The 19,804-nt window shown below is 44.8% G+C and overlaps 2 protein-coding genes across 2 annotated transcripts; both read right to left on the reverse strand.

Moving 5' to 3' along the window:
* Positions 1-268: 268 nt before the first annotated feature.
* On the reverse strand, positions 269-4,811 carry LOC143219323 (uncharacterized). Its single transcript, XM_076445327.1, has 3 exons — positions 1,736-4,811; positions 752-1,506; positions 269-349 (listed from the first exon to the last, which is right to left on the reverse strand). Exons 1-3 carry the CDS (start codon positions 4,809-4,811, stop codon positions 269-271), a joined length of 3,912 nt encoding a protein of 1,303 aa, XP_076301442.1.
* A 426-nt stretch (positions 4,812-5,237) lies between these two features.
* On the reverse strand, positions 5,238-19,208 carry LOC143219324 (uncharacterized). Its single transcript, XM_076445328.1, has 5 exons — positions 16,133-19,208; positions 15,149-15,903; positions 14,489-14,606; positions 14,291-14,383; positions 5,238-5,362 (listed from the first exon to the last, which is right to left on the reverse strand). Exons 1-5 carry the CDS (start codon positions 19,206-19,208, stop codon positions 5,238-5,240), a joined length of 4,167 nt encoding a protein of 1,388 aa, XP_076301443.1.
* Between the last annotated feature and the right edge of the window lie 596 nt (positions 19,209-19,804).

Consider the following 19,804-nt stretch of genomic DNA (forward strand, 5'->3'; position numbering starts at 1 on the left):
TTTAGCACAATCAGAGTTCGTTTATTCACTGATACTAGCGATTGAACGCGCCGTAACAAGATTGTTTGAGAAACGTGCGTTAGTACAATACTGAATACTGACTCCGGAAGTTTAGAGTCCGCGTGCGTTGAACAACTGGAATACAGCGTAACGGCGATGGGCGCGTGTGTTTTGCCACGAGTGGTCTCGAAGGAACAGGTCGTAGTCCGCTGTGTCGAAGACAATCATCCGAATGTTATGAAGATGAGCGGTTGACACACAATTTTCGTCATAAAGTCGAGTAGCGCTGTCGCGACGCCGAATTGTGTAACGACTTGTGTGGAACTACAGTTAGCCGGGAGTTCGAATACTGAACATACCGCCCGCCTTGGATGTACGCATCCAATAACAGAGGAAACGATTTCGATGCAATCAGTCGATGCATTAATTTAAATTGTTCAAATGACACCGCCCGCCTTGACGCACATGAACGCATTTAGACCATGTAATAGTGCGAGGAACATTCTCTCGTAACTATCATTTAGCGGATTTAATTTTCGGGTACATTGTCGGTTTCGCGCGAGAGTTCCTCATTGATGTCAACGGGAAGAAAACAGAGTTTTACAATCGGACGTTTGTATTCCGAAGTGGCAGTCTTAACAGTCACGACGCGAGTAATACCGTCCGCTCCTGGATGGCATTGAATGATACGTGCGAGCTCCCATTTACAGGGTGGCGCGAGGGTGTTTCGAAGAAGGACAATTCGACCCACCGTAGCGAGACGATTCGCGGTGTGCCATTTTGGGCGCTGTTGCAATGAGTGGAGGTAATCAGTCGACCATGCCTTCCAGACGCTCTCATACAATTTCCTTAATAATTGCCACCGAGTCAGTCGCGAGTCATGCACATCCAAGAGCGAAGCGGACGGTACTGTCGTAATCGCGGTGCCGATCAGGAAGTGACCGGGCGTGAGAGCGGTATAATCGTCAAGATTATCTGACGACGGGGCGATCGGGCGGGAGTTCATACATGCCTCAATTTGAGACAGTACCGTGGTCAGCTCTTCGAATGTGAGAGTGGTCGCGCCGATCACTCGTTTCAAATGATATTTTAGACTTCGGATACCGGCTTCCCACAAACCGCCGAAATGCGGAGCGGAAGGGGGAATGAAATGCCAAGCAACTTGATCACTCGCGAGCATGTTTCGCACCGTCGGATCGCGTGTTGCAGCTCGGAATGCCGCAGTCACTTCCCTATCGGCGCCCTGAAAAGTAGTTCCGTTATCGCTATACATGGCGACCGGTAGCCCACGGCGCGAGCTGAACCGATCATAACATGCCATGAACGCAGCGGTAGTGTACGACCCTACTAGTTCGATGTGTACAGCGCGTGTTGTCATGCAGACGAATAATGCAATATATGCTTTTGTGGACTTGTGTCCGCGTCCGGAGGTGGTTCGCACCGGGATAGGGCCCGCATAATCCACGCCGCAATGTAAAAATGCTCGTTCGGCGCGAGTAACGCGTACTGACGGAAGGTCTCCCATTAACTCGGAAGGGATCGTGGCACGTTCGCGCGCGCATCGAACACATCGGTGTATCACTTGACGCGTCCGCAAAACCATGTAATTCTATTTTTTGAATTTGCGCGCCGTGTCCTGTCCATCGCGGTAGTGTCATAGAGCGAAGAAGAGGGAGTTGAGTGCGATACGTATTCCATACTTCGCGAAGTTCGGGCGGGATGTCGTCGTCCCAACCGCAATTCTTCAACCATAGGCGTTGCATCATTATTTTTGCTACGATGACTACAGGAGCGGCCCAACCCAGGGGATCATAAAATCGCGCGATAGTCGATAGGACTTCCCGTTTAGTTGTCGGAAGATCATGAGTAATCTGAACTTCGAAGCGAAAAGAATCGGTTTCGGGATTCCATATTATTCCGAGGACTTTCAAGTTATCATCGGGTGATAGCGGTTTGCTCACAGCAAGACCATGATCGGTGGGATCAATGTCTTCAATTAGCGCGGAGTCATTACTAGCCCACTTCCGCAATGTAAACCCTCCTGCTTTGAGCAGGGCGGTGACTTGGTCGCGAGTTTGTCGCGCTCGATTCGGATCATCCGCGCCAAACACGCAGTCATCAACGTAAATCTGATCGCGGAGGACTGACAGCGCGAGAGGATATTTGGACCCTTCGTCCCGCGCAAGTTGTTGTAGCACATGTAACGCGAGATAGGGTGCGGGAGCCGTACCGTACGTGACGGTCAGGAGTCGGAAATGTTGGAACGGAACTGAGGGAGAGTTTCGCCACAAAATCCGTTGATAATCAACATCTCTGGGATCGATGAGGATTTGCCTGTACATTTTTGCGATGTCAGCGATAAAAACATATCGGTAACGGCGCCATCGTAGAATGACAGCGGCTAGATCCGTTTGTAGTTTGGGTCCGATCAGTAAGTGATCGTTTAACGAGGTCCCATTTCCTGTTTTCGCGGACGCATTAAATACGACTCGAAGTCGGGTCGTAGCGCTGTGCTCTCGAATAACCGCGTGATGTGGTATGTATACTGTTTGATTTGACGGGGCTGGTTGGTCTTTAATCTCGACCATGTGTCCGAGCGTCTCGTATTCGGATAAGAATTTCGAATATTCCGCGAAATGTTCTGTAGTTCGTTGCAGACGATTCTCCTGTCTTTTGAACATATTCATGACCGCGGGAAGTGATGGTCCAATATGAATTGGAGGCCCCTCGATAAATGGTAACCGAACGATGTATTGTCCCGTCGAAGTTCGCGCATGCGTGCGTTGGAAATGCTCTTCACATTTTAATTCGGCGGGAGAGAGACGCGTAACAGACGGTAATTCCTCTACTTCCCAAAATCGACGAAGCTCGGTATCTAAGTTCTCCGATACGTTACAATGGAAGTTCCCGAATGTAGCCGGGCCAGTTGCTAATGGAACGGGGCCGGAAAGAATCCAGCCTAACGTCGTATTTTGCGCTGTAGGCTCGTTATCTGTCCCTTTGCGTAACCCATCCAATAGGAGTAATCCGTAGTGATCAGCACCGATAATTAACTCTATTGGATCATTACTGAAGGGGTTTTCGTCCGCCAATGTCAGATCTCGAATATGCGAGAGCGGGTGAGCGGTAATCACACGACTAGGTAGGTAGTTCGACAAAGATCTCAGAACGTAAGCGGTGATAGAGTATACCGCATCGGTGTGGCATGATGCGACGGTACACGTTGTTGTCGAGTGACACGCAATCGCATTATTACCGATTCCGGTGATACTCACCGCGACGCGAGACCGCGGAAGTCGCAACCGTTGAGTTAAATTTTCCGAAATTATTGACACGACCGAACCCTGATCGAGCAAAGCTCGGACCTTTTCGGAACGGCCCGATGGTGATTGCAATTCGATCCATGCCGTCGCGAGCAGTACTTGTTGTGACGCGGTGATTCGAGGAACGGAACAAGACGCGATAAGAGCGGTAACATGGTTATCGACGGGTACTGTTACCGGCGCGGTATCGGTCGCTGACGCGTGCCTGTGCGATGGCGCGGTCGAATTTTCGAAGTGTAACAAGGTATGATGTCGCTTGTTGCAAATGTGACAGTTATATGAACTGGAACAATTTTTAAATGAGTGATGTGGACTCAAGCAATTTATGCATCGGTTAGTTCCCTTTACGAAATCGAATCGTTGCGTGGCGGATTTACTTTTGAATGCAGAACATTTTCCGAGTGTATGATTCTCTTTACAGAGGTCACACACGCTTTTGGAGATCGCGGTGTTGTGTAAACACGTGGCACGAACGCGACTCGATTTCGCTGTCGCAGATTCCGGTGTTCGTGATATAGTTTCCGACGTGGATGGCGCGATGATCCCTAACGCGCGCACTCGTGCTTGTAAGAACGTATCGAGGTCAGAAAACTTCGGGCACTGCGTATCGTTACCCAGATGCAACTCCCAGGCTTTACGCGACTCGGAATCTAACTTGTTTGTAACAAAGAAAACAAACCAATCATCCCATGCGTCGACCGGACGTTCGAGTTTTGTTAACGCTTTAATTGCTATATTGGCTTTATCACGTAGACGTCGCAGTAGCGCTGCATCTTCCGAACAAACTTGTGGAAGGTCATGTAACGTTTGCAAATGTGTTGCTACTAGTAACCGTTTATTTTCGTATTGCTCGACAAGAAGACCCCACGCGACGGTGAATCCGGCGTCGGTAATAGCAATATTCGTGATGAGATCACTCGCTTCCCCGTTTACGCACGACAATAGATATTGGAATTTAGATACGTTTGACAGACCTCGACGTTGGATGATTATCGCTTGGAAGCGATCTCGGAAAGTCTCCCACTCACTTATGGCTCCGGAAAATGACGGAAGATTCATCGTAGGAAGGCGATTTCCGGCATCGTCGAGATGTGACGCAGGCGTTGCAGGCGTAATTGCAGTTGCAGCTACGGGAGGCTCTTGACTGGTCAGCTCCCATTTAGAGAGCGCGTCCGCCATGAAGTCGGATGTCCTCACGTATATCTCGTTCAACTCCAAGTAGCGATCGTTGATGAAGTAGTCAAGCTTGGACCGATCAGCATCCGTGGCCACAGCAGCGAGTTCTTTATTGATGAGTTTGCATTCAGCAAAGGACTCGCTCAATTTTAGCATTCTATTTCGAATCGTCGCGGCCGTTAGATTAGTTTTGCCAATCTTCTTGAAATTCTCAAGAGCACGTTCAACAACACGAAAGGCGTCGATTTGTTGTCGAAGCAACGTCTTGAGGTCGCCCATGGTCGTAGCTGTTGTTACTTTTTCACCTTCCATTTGAAACGTGGTCCAACCGTTTTAGTCCGTTGCACGAATTTTGCTTGCTTCTTCGCTTGTTTAACTCGTCAATTGCACTGCAATCCGGCTCGAAGGACCATTATGTTTATGCACACACTTGTAAGAGGATAACTGGAAGTATCCTGACAAGGATATACAGTGATCGACGAAGGAGGAAGAACTAAACACTTTTCCGATTCACTTTAGCACAATCAGAGTTCGTTTATTCACTGATACTAGCGATTGAACGCGCCGTAACAAGATTGTTTGAGAAACGTGCGTTAGTACAATACTGAATACTGACTCCGGAAGTTTAGAGTCCGCGTGCGTTGAACAACTGGAATACAGCGTAACGGCGATGGGCGCGTGTGTTTTGCCACGAGTGGTCTCGAAGGAACAGGTCGTAGTCCGCTGTGTCGAAGACAATCATCCGAATGTTATGAAGATGAGCGGTTGACACACAATTTTCGTCATAAAGTCGAGTAGCGCTGTCGCGACGCCGAATTGTGTAACGACTTGTGTGGAACTACAGTTAGCCGGGAGTTCGAATACTGAACAGACTACATTATCCTAACAACTAGTCAATTCACTCATAAGAGCACGTCAAGATAAAATTGACTAACATCTTACATTCTAATACATCTACTACGCCTCGAAGTTATTGAACCCACGCTCGCCACACTCTGCACTGGATTTCGAGGAATTTTTCGAACCACACCAGTTTTGGTTCTGACGAAAGGAACAACTCTTCTCACCTGTGCAGGAATTATTAGATCCCTCTGTACAATCGTTCTCGGCTCATCCACAGCTTCCCCTCGAAAACGTTCATTCATTATCCGCATTGCACGTTGCTTATGATGCCTAGCGGTTTGTCTTAGGATCTTGTCCGCCCTACAGACATTTAACCATTTCCGTGACACTTGAGCAGCGCAAAGCAGAGACTTAGGCTCCAACTTGCGTAGAATCAGCTGGGATATCTCCGGCGGGAGTTCAGAAATGAAATCCAACTTGGCAGGTTCCAGTAGTCCTAGCGCACGGAGGAAAGACCTGAAGAACTCCATGTTGCCGCTGCAGCGTCAGGATCTCGAATGATCTACTGTTCCAAATTTTGGGTTTATATACCCTTGGTTACGGTTGATCGCCTGTTCCGGTTCGGTGACCCGACCAATCAGGATCGAGCTCGGATGAATTTATGTTTGTCATTGTTATGTTAACTTGCTGTTGAGTGCACGCATCTGGAAATAAATCGTTGAACTTGTTCGCCGTATATCAAACTCTAGGGAAATGTTTCTGTTTGGAATACCTTATGAAAATGTTTCATTTTGGAATACGCCATGAAATATGTAGATAACATAAATTTACATCTTAAGATGTTTTCTTTCAATGACATAGGGAGTGGTATAGGTATGATGTTTAACCCACCGTCGGACGGAGCGGTTCTAGGAGATACATCAATCACTATTTTGTGCAGTGTGATACATCCTTAAGCGGCGCGAACCCCTGGCCACTAGTAGCTTAATGTAAATGCTGTAATGTTGATTAGTTTTACATATCAGAGACACATTGTATTAACCCTCATACGCTCCTCACGAATATTTTCCTCAATCCGCGAGTGGTTCGTAAGTCGGTCCGGATTGAGATCAGCTTGAGCCCAACGCTAGATTTCTAAAAACCGCGCGGAAATTGCGGAACAGCAACGGAGGAAATTAAGGGGCCGCCACACCGCTTAGGGAAACTAAATTCCTCAATTTCGAACAAATTTCGGATCTTATGGTTAGGACAGAGACGGAACGAAGCTAGCAGCCACTAGTGCGATAAAGATGGTACATTAGATAGAAGTCCAGACTTTGTAAACTCAAACGTCGAAAAGAACTTCTTTTTTATATTGATGTTCCCTGACACCCCCCCCCCCCCCGCGGAGAGGGGAAATTAGTTTAGATTGCCCTGAGGCCGACAAAACCCCCCGACCCGCTAGGTCATACCGGGAGTTTTGAGGGAATCAGAGTCAATCTCAGTCCTGAACTAAAAAGAGAGGAAATTCTGGTGGAGGACAGGCGCAAAGTTTAGTATTTTGCTCCTACCACCCCCGAGTAGGGTGTCATTTGAAAGAGCTCGGGATGAGGTATTGAGCCTCATAGGCTAGGAGCGCCTCCGAGGTCATCCGAAGGGCGTATAGCGTTTCTCGTAAATTAGAAAAGTTCTGTATGTATTTGGAGTCGCGAGGGCATTAGGATCTCGATCCCGAGGTCAGAGTGGAGGTGCCTTTGACTTTGAAACTTCTGACAAAGCCAAAGGTCTTGGAAATCTTTTTCAGATTTTCAAGGTCAAGGTCAAGGTCAAAGGTGCTGGCGGGATCAGGAACCTCCCCCGAAAGTCGCCATATAAATTTGAGGTGTCGAGCGACAAAAAGTAGTGAAAAATGGCATAGAATAGGTTAATTTAGCAATCAAGGATTTAGGTTTTAGGACGCGTGCGGATAGGAATAGTGTTAAACGGTTAGATTTAAGAGTGCGGTTTCAATGTTTCATATAGTTTGGATTGACATCTGTAAGGAAAAAATAAAATCCAGGTCAGGTTAATTTTTATTAAAATTGATTATAAAAAAAGGGACCACAATTACGATTATGAAATTTCGCGCGCGCCAAAGAACTGTGTTTACGGAACCTTTAAATGGACACAAAATAAATGACCCCCGCCGATTATGAATACGAAATTTCGAAAAAAAAATTTTTCTGTAAATGTTACGCGTTACACTTGTGTTATATGATTACGAAATATTGCAAAAAATCGATTGTCACGATAAAATTTTGGTAACAAAGGCGATCTAGATTGGGCGCCGAAAAAAGAAGGTTCGAGAAGAAGTATCAAAAGCTCTCATGATTTATTTAAACATATTTCAACGAATTGCAGCAATGTAGTACGTCATTTGTAATGAAAGATTATTTGATGTTATAGGATCGGATTTTTCCAAGATCCCTGTTTCTGATCACAGACACTCTGTTAAACTGAAGCACTTCAATTTAACATGCACTATTTCATATATTGGATGATTGCAAAAGATCATACTCAATTTACCTCGTGAACTTGTCAGAAACTAAACGTGCAACTTCTACGGGAAAGGAAATCACAGGTTTTAAAATGTTCGGAGACAATTATAGAAAACAGAGTTACAGACTATATAATTGATTAATAAAACTGTTATTTATCCCAAATAGGGTACGAACTTTTGCAAACACATTACTAATACATTACGTTTAGTAATACATTATTGGCTAACGATTGAAGGCTGTTAAAGGATCTGGTAAAGAATCATTGGTCATGGACTTTAGAAAATGACGAAAAGATATTATATCTTAAATATAAACATATTATTAATATATTCAACGAAAAATATCCTGCATCGCTTATGGGAAGCAGTAGTTAGATTTTTAAAAAAATACTGTCCACACTTGGACATCAGTCAATTATACATATAGGGGAAAATTATAACAAGATTTTCTTGTGGTCAAACAATGGATTATATGTACTTACTTAGACTACATTATCCTAACAACTAGTCAATTCACTCATAAGAGCACGTCAAGATAAAATTGACTAACATCTTACATTCTAATACATCTACTACGCCTCGAAGTTATTGAACCCACGCTCGCCACAATCTGCACTGGATTTCGAGGAATTTTTCGAACCACTCCAGTTTTGGTTCTGTCGAAAGGAACAACTCTTCTCACCTGTGCAGGAATTATTAGATCCCTCTGTACAATCGTTCTCGGCTCATCCACAGCTTCCCCTAGAAAACGTTCATTCATTATCCGCATTGCACGTTGCTTATGATGCCTAGCGGTTTGTCTTAGGATCTTGTCCGCCCTACAGACATTTAACCATTTCCGTGACACTTGAGCAGCGCAAAGCAGAGACTTAGGCTCCAACTTGCGTAGAATCAGCTGGGATATCTCCGGCGGGAGTTCAGAAATGAAATCCAACTTGGCAGGTTCCAGTAGTCCTAGCGCACGGAGGAAAGACCTGAACAACTCCATGTTGCCGCTGCAGCGTCAGGATCTCGAATGATCTACTGTTCCAAATTTTGGGTTTATATACCCTTGGTTACGGTTGATCGCCTGTTCCGGTTCGGTGACCCGACCAATCAGGATCGAGCTCGGATGAATTTATGTTTGTCATTGTTATGTTAACTTGCTGTTGAGTGCACGCATCTGGAAATAAATAGTTGAATTTGTTTGCCGTATATCAAACTCTAGGGAAATGTTTCTGTTTGGAATACCTTATGAAAATGTTTCATTTTGGAATACGCTATGAAATATGTAGATAACATAAATTTACATCTTAAGATGTTTTCTTTCAATGACATAGGGAATGGTATAGGTATGATGTTTAACCCACCGTCGGACGGAGCGGTTCTAGGAGATACATCAATCACTATTTTGTGCAGTGTGATACATCCTTAAGCGGCGCGAACCCCTGGCCACTAGTAGCTTAATGTAAATGCTGTAATGCTGATTAGTTTTACATATCAGAGACACATTTTATTAACCCTCATACGCTCCTCAAGAATATTTTCCTCAATCCGCGAGTGGTTCGTAAGTCGGTCCGGATTGAGATCAGCTTGAGCCCAACGCTAGATTTCTAAAAACCGCGCGGAAATTGCGTAACAGCAACGGAGGAAATTAAGGGGCCGCCACACCGCTTAGGGAAACTAAATTCCTCAATTTCGAACAAATTTCGGATCTTATGGTTAGGACAGAGACGGAACGAAGCTAGCAGCCACTACTGCGATAAAGATGGTACATTAGATAGAAGTCCAGACTTTGTAAACTCAAACGTCGAAAAAAACTTCTTTTTTATATTGATGTTCCCTGACACCCCCCCCCCCCGCGGAGAGGGGAAATTAGTTTAGATTGCCCTGAGGCCGACAAAACCCCCCGACCCGCTAGGTCATACCGGGAGTTTTGAGGGAATCAGAGTCAATCTCAGTCCTGAACTAAAAAGAGAGGAAATTCTGGTGGAGGACAGGCGCAAAGTTTAGTATTTTGCTCCTACCACCCCCGAGTAGGGTGTCATTTGAAAGAGCTCGGGATGAGGTATTGAGCCTCATAGGCTAGGAGCGCCTCCGAGGTCATCCGAAGGGCGTATAGCGTTTCTCGTAAATTAGAAAAGTTCTGTATGTATTTGGAGTCGCGAGGGCATTAGGATCTCGATCCCGAGGTCAGAGTGGAGGTGCCTTTGACTTTGAAACTTCTGACAAAACCAAAGGTCTTGGAAATCTTTTTCAGATTTTCAAGGTCAAGGTCAAGGTCAAAGGTGCTGGCGGGATCAGGAACCTCCCCCGAAAGTCGCCATATAAATTTGAGGTGTCGAGCGACAAAAAGTAGTGAAAAATGGCATAGAATAGGTTAATTTAGCAATCAAGGATTTAGGTTTTAGGACGCGTGCGGATAGGAATAGTGTTAAACGGTTAGATTTAAGAGTGCGGTTTCAATGTTTCATATAGTTTGGATTGACATCTGTAAGGAAAAAATAAAATCCAGGTCAGGTTAATTTTTATTAAAATTGATTATAAAAAAAGGGACCACAATTACGATTATGAAATTTCGCGCGCGCCAAAGAACTGTGTTTACGGAACCTTTAAATGGACACAAAATAAATGACCCCCGCCGATTATGAATACGAAATTTCGAAAAAAAAATTTTTCTGTAAATGTTACGCGTTACACTTGTGTTATATGATTACGAAATATTGCAAAAAATCGATTGTCACGATAAAATTTTGGTAACAAAGGCGATCTAGATTGGGCGCCGAAAAAAGAAGGTTCGAGAAGAAGTATCAAAAGCTCTCATGATTTATTTAAACATATTTCAACGAATTGCAGCAATGTAGTACGTCATTTGTAATGAAAGATTATTTGATGTTATAGGATCGGATTTTTCCAAGATCCCTGTTTCTGATCACAGACACTCTGTTAAACTGAAGCACTTCAATTTAACATGCACTATTTCATATATTGGATGATTGCAAAAGATCATACTCAATTTACCTCGTGAACTTGTCAGAAACTAAACGTGCAACTTCTACGGGAAAGGAAATCACAGGTTTTAAAATGTTCGGAGACAATTATAGAAAACAGAGTTACAGACTATATAATTGATTAATAAAACTGTTATTTATCCCAAATAGGGTACGAACTTTTGCAAACACATTACTAATACATTACGTTTAGTAATACATTATTGGCTAACGATTGAAGGCTGTTAAAGGATCTGGTAAAGAATCATTGGTCATGGACTTTAGAAAATGACGAAAAGATATTATATCTTAAATATAAACATATTATTAATATATTCAACGAAAAATATCCTGCATCGCTTATGGGAAGCAGTAGTTAGATTTTTAAAAAAATACTGTCCACACTTGGACATCAGTCAATTATACATATAGGGGAAAATTATAACAAGATTTTCTTGTGGTCAAACAATGGATTATATGTACTTACTTAGACTACATTATCCTAACAACTAGTCAATTCACTCATAAGAGCACGTCAAGATAAAATTGACTAACATCTTACATTCTAATACATCTACTACGCCTCGAAGTTATTGAACCCACGCTCGCCACAATCTGCACTGGATTTCGAGGAATTTTTCGAACCACTCCAGTTTTGGTTCTGTCGAAAGGAACAACTCTTCTCACCTGTGCAGGAATTATTAGATCCCTCTGTACAATCGTTCTTGGCTCATCCACAGCTTCCCCTAGAAAACGTTCATTCATTATCCGCATTGCACGTTGCTTATGATGCCTAGCGGTTTGTCTTAGGATCTTGTCCGCCCTACAGACATTTAACCATTTCCGTGACACTTGAGCAGCGCAAAGCAGAGACTTAGGCTCCAACTTGCGTAGAATCAGCTGGGATATCTCCGGCGGGAGTTCAGAAATGAAATCCAACTTGGCAGGTTCCAGTAGTCCTAGCGCACGGAGGAAAGACCTGAACAACTCCATGTTGCCGCTGCAGCGTCAGGATCTCGAATGATCTACTGTTCCAAATTTTGGGTTTATATACCCTTGGTTACGGTTGATCGCCTGTTCCGGTTCGGTGACCCGACCAATCAGGATCGAGCTCGGATGAATTTATGTTTGTCATTGTTATGTTAACTTGCTGTTGAGTGCACGCATCTGGAAATAAATAGTTGAATTTGTTTGCCGTATATCAAACTCTAGGGAAATGTTTCTGTTTGGAATACCTTATGAAAATGTTTCATTTTGGAATACGCTATGAAATATGTAGATAACATAAATTTACATCTTAAGATGTTTTCTTTCAATGACATAGGGAATGGTATAGGTATGATGTTTAACCCACCGTCGGACGGAGCGGTTCTAGGAGATACATCAATCACTATTTTGTGCAGTGTGATACATCCTTAAGCGGCGCGAACCCCTGGCCACTAGTAGCTTAATGTAAATGCTGTAATGCTGATTAGTTTTACATATCAGAGACACATTTTATTAACCCTCATACGCTCCTCAAGAATATTTTCCTCAATCCGCGAGTGGTTCGTAAGTCGGTCCGGATTGAGATCAGCTTGAGCCCAACGCTAGATTTCTAAAAACCGCGCGGAAATTGCGTAACAGCAACGGAGGAAATTAAGGGGCCGCCACACCGCTTAGGGAAACTAAATTCCTCAATTTCGAACAAATTTCGGATCTTATGGTTAGGACAGAGACGGAACGAAGCTAGCAGCCACTACTGCGATAAAGATGGTACATTAGATAGAAGTCCAGACTTTGTAAACTCAAACGTCGAAAAAAACTTCTTTTTTATATTGATGTTCCCTGACACCCCCCCCCCCCGCGGAGAGGGGAAATTAGTTTAGATTGCCCTGAGGCCGACAAAACCCCCCGACCCGCTAGGTCATACCGGGAGTTTTGAGGGAATCAGAGTCAATCTCAGTCCTGAACTAAAAAGAGAGGAAATTCTGGTGGAGGACAGGCGCAAAGTTTAGTATTTTGCTCCTACCACCCCCGAGTAGGGTGTCATTTGAAAGAGCTCGGGATGAGGTATTGAGCCTCATAGGCTAGGAGCGCCTCCGAGGTCATCCGAAGGGCGTATAGCGTTTCTCGTAAATTAGAAAAGTTCTGTATGTATTTGGAGTCGCGAGGGCATTAGGATCTCGATCCCGAGGTCAGAGTGGAGGTGCCTTTGACTTTGAAACTTCTGACAAAGCCAAAGGTCTTGGAAATCTTTTTCAGATTTTCAAGGTCAAGGTCAAGGTCAAAGGTGCTGGCGGGATCAGGAACCTCCCCCGAAAGTCGCCATATAAATTTGAGGTGTCGAGCGACAAAAAGTAGTGAAAAATGGCATAGAATAGGTTAATTTAGCAATCAAGGATTTAGGTTTTAGGACGCGTGCGGATAGGAATAGTGTTAAACGGTTAGATTTAAGAGTGCGGTTTCAATGTTTCATATAGTTTGGATTGACATCTGTAAGGAAAAAATAAAATCCAGGTCAGGTTAATTTTTATTAAAATTGATTATAAAAAAAGGGACCACAATTACGATTATGAAATTTCGCGCGCGCCAAAGAACTGTGTTTACGGAACCTTTAAATGGACACAAAATAAATGACCCCCGCCGATTATGAATACGAAATTTCGAAAAAAAAATTTTTCTGTAAATGTTACGCGTTACACTTGTGTTATATGATTACGAAATATTGCAAAAAATCGATTGTCACGATAAAATTGTGGTAACAAAGGCGATCTAGATTGGGCGCCGAAAAAAGAAGGTTCGAGAAGAAGTATCAAAAGCTCTCATGATTTATTTAAACATATTTCAACGAATTGCAGCAATGTAGTACGTCATTTGTAATGAAAGATTATTTGATGTTATAGGATCGGATTTTTCCAAGATCCCTGTTTCTGATCACAGACACTCTGTTAAACTGAAGCACTTCAATTTAACATGCACTATTTCATATATTGGATGATTGCAAAAGATCATACTCAATTTACCTCGTGAACTTGTCAGAAACTAAACGTGCAACTTCTACGGAAAAGGAAATCACAGGTTTTAAAATGTTCGGAGACAATTATAGAAAACAGAGTTACAGACTATATAATTGATTAATAAAACTGTTATTTATCCCAAATAGGGTACGAACTTTTGCAAACACATTACTAATACATTACGTTTAGTAATACATTATTGGCTAACGATTGAAGGCTGTTAAAGGATCTGGTAAAGAATCATTGGTCATGGACTTTAGAAAATGACGAAAAGATATTATATCTTAAATATAAACATATTATTAATATATTCAACGAAAAATATCCTGCATCGCTTATGGGAAGCAGTAGTTAGATTTTTAAAAAAATACTGTCCACACTTGGACATCAGTCAATTATACATATAGGGGAAAATTATAACAAGATTTTCTTGTGGTCAAACAATGGATTATATGTACTTACTTAGACTATGTTTATGCACACACTTGTAAGAGGATAACTGGAAGTATCCTGACAAGGATATACAGTGATCGACGAAGGAGGAAGAACTAAACACTTTTCCGATTCACTTTAGCACAATCAGAGTTCGTTTATTCACTGATACTAGCGATTGAACGCGCCGTAACAAGATTGTTTGAGAAACGTGCGTTAGTACAATACTGAATACTGACTCCGGAAGTTTAGAGTCCGCGTGCGTTGAACAACTGGAATACAGCGTAACGGCGATGGGCGCGTGTGTTTTGCCACGAGTGGTCTCGAAGGAACAGGTCGTAGTCCGCTGTGTCGAAGACAATCATCCGAATGTTATGAAGATGAGCGGTTGACACACAATTTTCGTCATAAAGTCGAGTAGCGCTGTCGCGACGCCGAATTGTGTAACGACTTGTGTGGAACTACAGTTAGCCGGGAGTTCGAATACTGAACATACCGCCCGCCTTGGATGTACGCATCCAATAACAGAGGAAACGATTTCGATGCAATCAGTCGATGCATTAATTTAAATTGTTCAAATGACACCGCCCGCCTTGACGCACATGAACGCATTTAGACCATGTAATAGTGCGAGGAACATTCTCTCGTAACTATCATTTAGCGGATTTAATTTTCGGGTACATTGTCGGTTTCGCGCGAGAGTTCCTCATTGATGTCAACGGGAAGAAAACAGAGTTTTACAATCGGACGTTTGTATTCCGAAGTGGCAGTCTTAACAGTCACGACGCGAGTAATACCGTCCGCTCCTGGATGGCATTGAATGATACGTGCGAGCTCCCATTTACAGGGTGGCGCGAGGGTGTTTCGAAGAAGGACAATTCGACCCACCGTAGCGAGACGATTCGCGGTGTGCCATTTTGGGCGCTGTTGCAATGAGTGGAGGTAATCAGTCGACCATGCCTTCCAGACGCTCTCATACAATTTCCTTAATAATTGCCACCGAGTCAGTCGCGAGTCATGCACATCCAAGAGCGAAGCGGACGGTACTGTCGTAATCGCGGTGCCGATCAGGAAGTGACCGGGCGTGAGAGCGGTATAATCGTCAAGATTATCTGACGACGGGGCGATCGGGCGGGAGTTCATACATGCCTCAATTTGAGACAGTACCGTGGTCAGCTCTTCGAATGTGAGAGTGGTCGCGCCGATCACTCGTTTCAAATGATATTTTAGACTTCGGATACCGGCTTCCCACAAACCGCCGAAATGCGGAGCGGAAGGGGGAATGAAATGCCAAGCAACTTGATCACTCGCGAGCATGTTTCGCACCGTCGGATCGCGTGTTGCAGCTCGGAATGCCGCAGTCACTTCCCTATCGGCGCCCTGAAAAGTAGTTCCGTTATCGCTATACATGGCGACCGGTAGCCCACGGCGCGAGCTGAACCGATCATAACATGCCATGAACGCAGCGGTAGTGTACGACCCTACTAGTTCGATGTGTACAGCGCGTGTTGTCATGCAGACGAATAATGCAATATATGCTTTTGTGGACTTGTGTCCGCGTCCGGAGGTGGTTCGCACCGGGATAGGGCCCGCATAATCCACGCCGCAATGTAAAAATGCTCGTTCGGCGCGAGTAACGCGTACTGACGGAAGGTCTCCCATTAACTCGGAAGGGATCGTGGCACGTTCGCGCGCGCATCGAACACATCGGTGTATCACTTGACGCGTCCGCAAAACCATGTAATTCTATTTTTTGAATTTGCGCGCCGTGTCCTGTCCATCGCGGTAGTGTCATAGAGCGAAGAAGAGGGAGTTGAGTGCGATACGTATTCCATACTTCGCGAAGTTCGGGCGGGATGTCGTCGTCCCAACCGCAATTCTTCAACCATAGGCGTTGCATCATTATTTTTGCTACGATGACTACAGGAGCGGCCCAACCCAGGGGATCATAAAATCGCGCGATAGTCGATAGGACTTCCCGTTTAGTTGTCGGAAGATCATGAGTAATCTGAACTTCGAAGCGAAAAGAATCGGTTTCGGGATTCCATATTATTCCGAGGACTTTCAAGTTATCATCGGGTGATAGCGGTTTGCTCACAGCAAGACCATGATCGGTGGGATCAATGTCTTCAATTAGCGCGGAGTCATTACTAGCCCACTTCCGCAATGTAAACCCTCCTGCTTTGAGCAGGGCGGTGACTTGGTCGCGAGTTTGTCGCGCTCGATTCGGATCATCCGCGCCAAACACGCAGTCATCAACGTAAATCTGATCGCGGAGGACTGACAGCGCGAGAGGATATTTGGACCCTTCGTCCCGCGCAAGTTGTTGTAGCACACGTAACGCGAGATAGGGTGCGGGAGCCGTACCGTACGTGACGGTCAGGAGTCGGAAATGTTGGAACGGAACTGAGGGAGAGTTTCGCCACAAAATCCGTTGATAATCAACATCTCTGGGATCGATGAGGATTTGCCTGTACATTTTTGCGATGTCAGCGATAAAAACATATCGGTAACGGCGCCATCGTAGAATGACAGCGGCTAGATCCGTTTGTAGTTTGGGTCCGATCAGTAAGTGATCGTTTAACGAGGTCCCATTTCCTGTTTTCGCGGACGCATTAAATACGACTCGAAGTCGGGTCGTAGCGCTGTGCTCTCGAATAACCGCGTGATGTGGTATGTATACTGTTTGATTTGACGGGGCTGGTTGGTCTTTAATCTCGACCATGTGTCCGAGCGTCTCGTATTCGGATAAGAATTTCGAATATTCCGCGAAATGTTCTGTAGTTCGTTGCAGACGATTCTCCTGTCTTTTGAACATATTCATGACCGCGGGAAGTGATGGTCCAATATGAATTGGAGGCCCCTCGATAAATGGTAACCGAACGATGTATTGTCCCGTCGAAGTTCGCGCATGCGTGCGTTGGAAATGCTCTTCACATTTTAATTCGGCGGGAGAGAGACGCGTAACAGACGGTAATTCCTCTACTTCCCAAAATCGACGAAGCTCGGTATCTAAGTTCTCCGATACGTTACAATGGAAGTTCCCGAATGTAGCCGGGCCAGTTGCTAATGGAACGGGGCCGGAAAGAATCCAGCCTAACGTCGTATTTTGCGCTGTAGGCTCGTTATCTGTCCCTTTGCGTAACCCATCCAATAGGAGTAATCCGTAGTGATCAGCACCGATAATTAACTCTATTGGATCATTACTGAAGGGGTTTTCGTCCGCCAATGTCAGATCTCGAATATGCGAGAGCGGGTGAGCGGTAATCACACGACTAGGTAGGTAGTTCGACAAAGATCTCAGAACGTAAGCGGTGATAGAGTATACCGCATCGGTGTGGCATGATGCGACGGTACACGTTGTTGTCGAGTGACACGCAATCGCATTATTACCGATTCCGGTGATACTCACCGCGACGCGAGACCGCGGAAGTCGCAACCGTTGAGTTAAATTTTCCGAAATTATTGACACGACCGAACCCTGATCGAGCAAAGCTCGGACCTTTTCGGAACGGCCCGATGGTGATTGCAATTCGATCCATGCCGTCGCGAGCAGTACTTGTTGTGACGCGGTGATTCGAGGAACGGAACAAGACGCGATAAGAGCGGTAACATGGTTATCGACGGGTACTGTTACCGGCGCGGTATCGGTCGCTGACGCGTGCCTGTGCGATGGCGCGGTCGAATTTTCGAAGTGTAACAAGGTATGATGTCGCTTGTTGCAAATGTGACAGTTATATGAACTGGAACAATTTTTAAATGAGTGATGTGGACTCAAGCAATTTATGCATCGGTTAGTTCCCTTTACGAAATCGAATCGTTGCGTGGCGGATTTACTTTTGAATGCAGAACATTTTCCGAGTGTATGATTCTCTTTACAGAGGTCACACACGCTTTTGGAGATCGCGGTGTTGTGTAAACACGTGGCACGAACGCGACTCGATTTCGCTGTCGCAGATTCCGGTGTTCGTGATATAGTTTCCGACGTGGATGGCGCGATGATCCCTAACGCGCGCACTCGTGCTTGTAAGAACGTATCGAGGTCAGAAAACTTCGGGCACTGCGTATCGTTACCCAGATGCAACTCCCAGGCTTTACGCGACTCGGAATCTAACTTGTTTGTAACAAAGAAAACAAACCAATCATCCCATGCGTCGACCGGACGTTCGAGTTTTGTTAACGCTTTAATTGCTATATTGGCTTTATCACGTAGACGTCGCAGTAGCGCTGCATCTTCCGAACAAACTTGTGGAAGGTCATGTAACGTTTGCAAATGTGTTGCTACTAGTAACCGTTTATTTTCGTATTGCTCGACAAGAAGACCCCACGCGACGGTGAATCCGGCGTCGGTAATAGCAATATTCGTGATGAGATCACTCGCTTCCCCGTTTACGCACGACAATAGATATTGGAATTTAGATACGTTTGACAGACCTCGACGTTGGATGATTATCGCTTGGAAGCGATCTCGGAAAGTCTCCCACTCACTTATGGCTCCGGAAAATGACGGAAGATTCATCGTAGGAAGGCGATTTCCGGCATCGTCGAGATGTGACGCAGGCGTTGCAGGCGTAATTGCAGTTGCAGCTACGGGAGGCTCTTGACTGGTCAGCTCCCATTTAGAGAGCGCGTCCGCCATGAAGTCGGATGTCCTCACGTATATCTCGTTCAACTCCAAGTAGCGATCGTTGATGAAGTAGTCAAGCTTGGACCGATCAGCATCCGTGGCCACAGCAGCGAGTTCTTTATTGATGAGTTTGCATTCAGCAAAGGACTCGCTCAATTTTAGCATTCTATTTCGAATCGTCGCGGCCGTTAGATTAGTTTTGCCAATCTTCTTGAAATTCTCAAGAGCACGTTCAACAACACGAAAGGCGTCGATTTGTTGTCGAAGCAACGTCTTGAGGTCGCCCATGGTCGTAGCTGTTGTTACTTTTTCACCTTCCATTTGAAACGTGGTCCAACCGTTTTAGTCCGTTGCACGAATTTTGCTTGCTTCTTCGCTTGTTTAACTCGTCAATTGCACTGCAATCCGGCTCGAAGGACCATTATGTTTATGCACACACTTGTAAGAGGATAACTGGAAGTATCCTGACAAGGATATACAGTGATCGACGAAGGAGGAAGAACTAAACACTTTTCCGATTCACTTTAGCACAATCAGAGTTCGTTTATTCACTGATACTAGCGATTGAACGCGCCGTAACAAGATTGTTTGAGAAACGTGCGTTAGTACAATACTGAATACTGACTCCGGAAGTTTAGAGTCCGCGTGCGTTGAACAACTGGAATACAGCGTAACGGCGATGGGCGCGTGTGTTTTGCCACGAGTGGTCTCGAAGGAACAGGTCGTAGTCCGCTGTGTCGAAGACAATCATCCGAATGTTATGAAGATGAGCGGTTGACACACAATTTTCGTCATAAAGTCGAGTAGCGCTGTCGCGACGCCGAATTGTGTAACGACTTGTGTGGAACTACAGTTAGCCGGGAGTTCGAATACTGAACAGACTACATTATCCTAACAACTAGTCAATTCACTCATAA

This window comes from Lasioglossum baleicum, unplaced genomic scaffold, assembly GCF_051020765.1.
Source record: "Lasioglossum baleicum unplaced genomic scaffold, iyLasBale1 scaffold0023, whole genome shotgun sequence".
NCBI lineage: Eukaryota > Metazoa > Arthropoda > Insecta > Hymenoptera > Halictidae > Lasioglossum > Lasioglossum baleicum.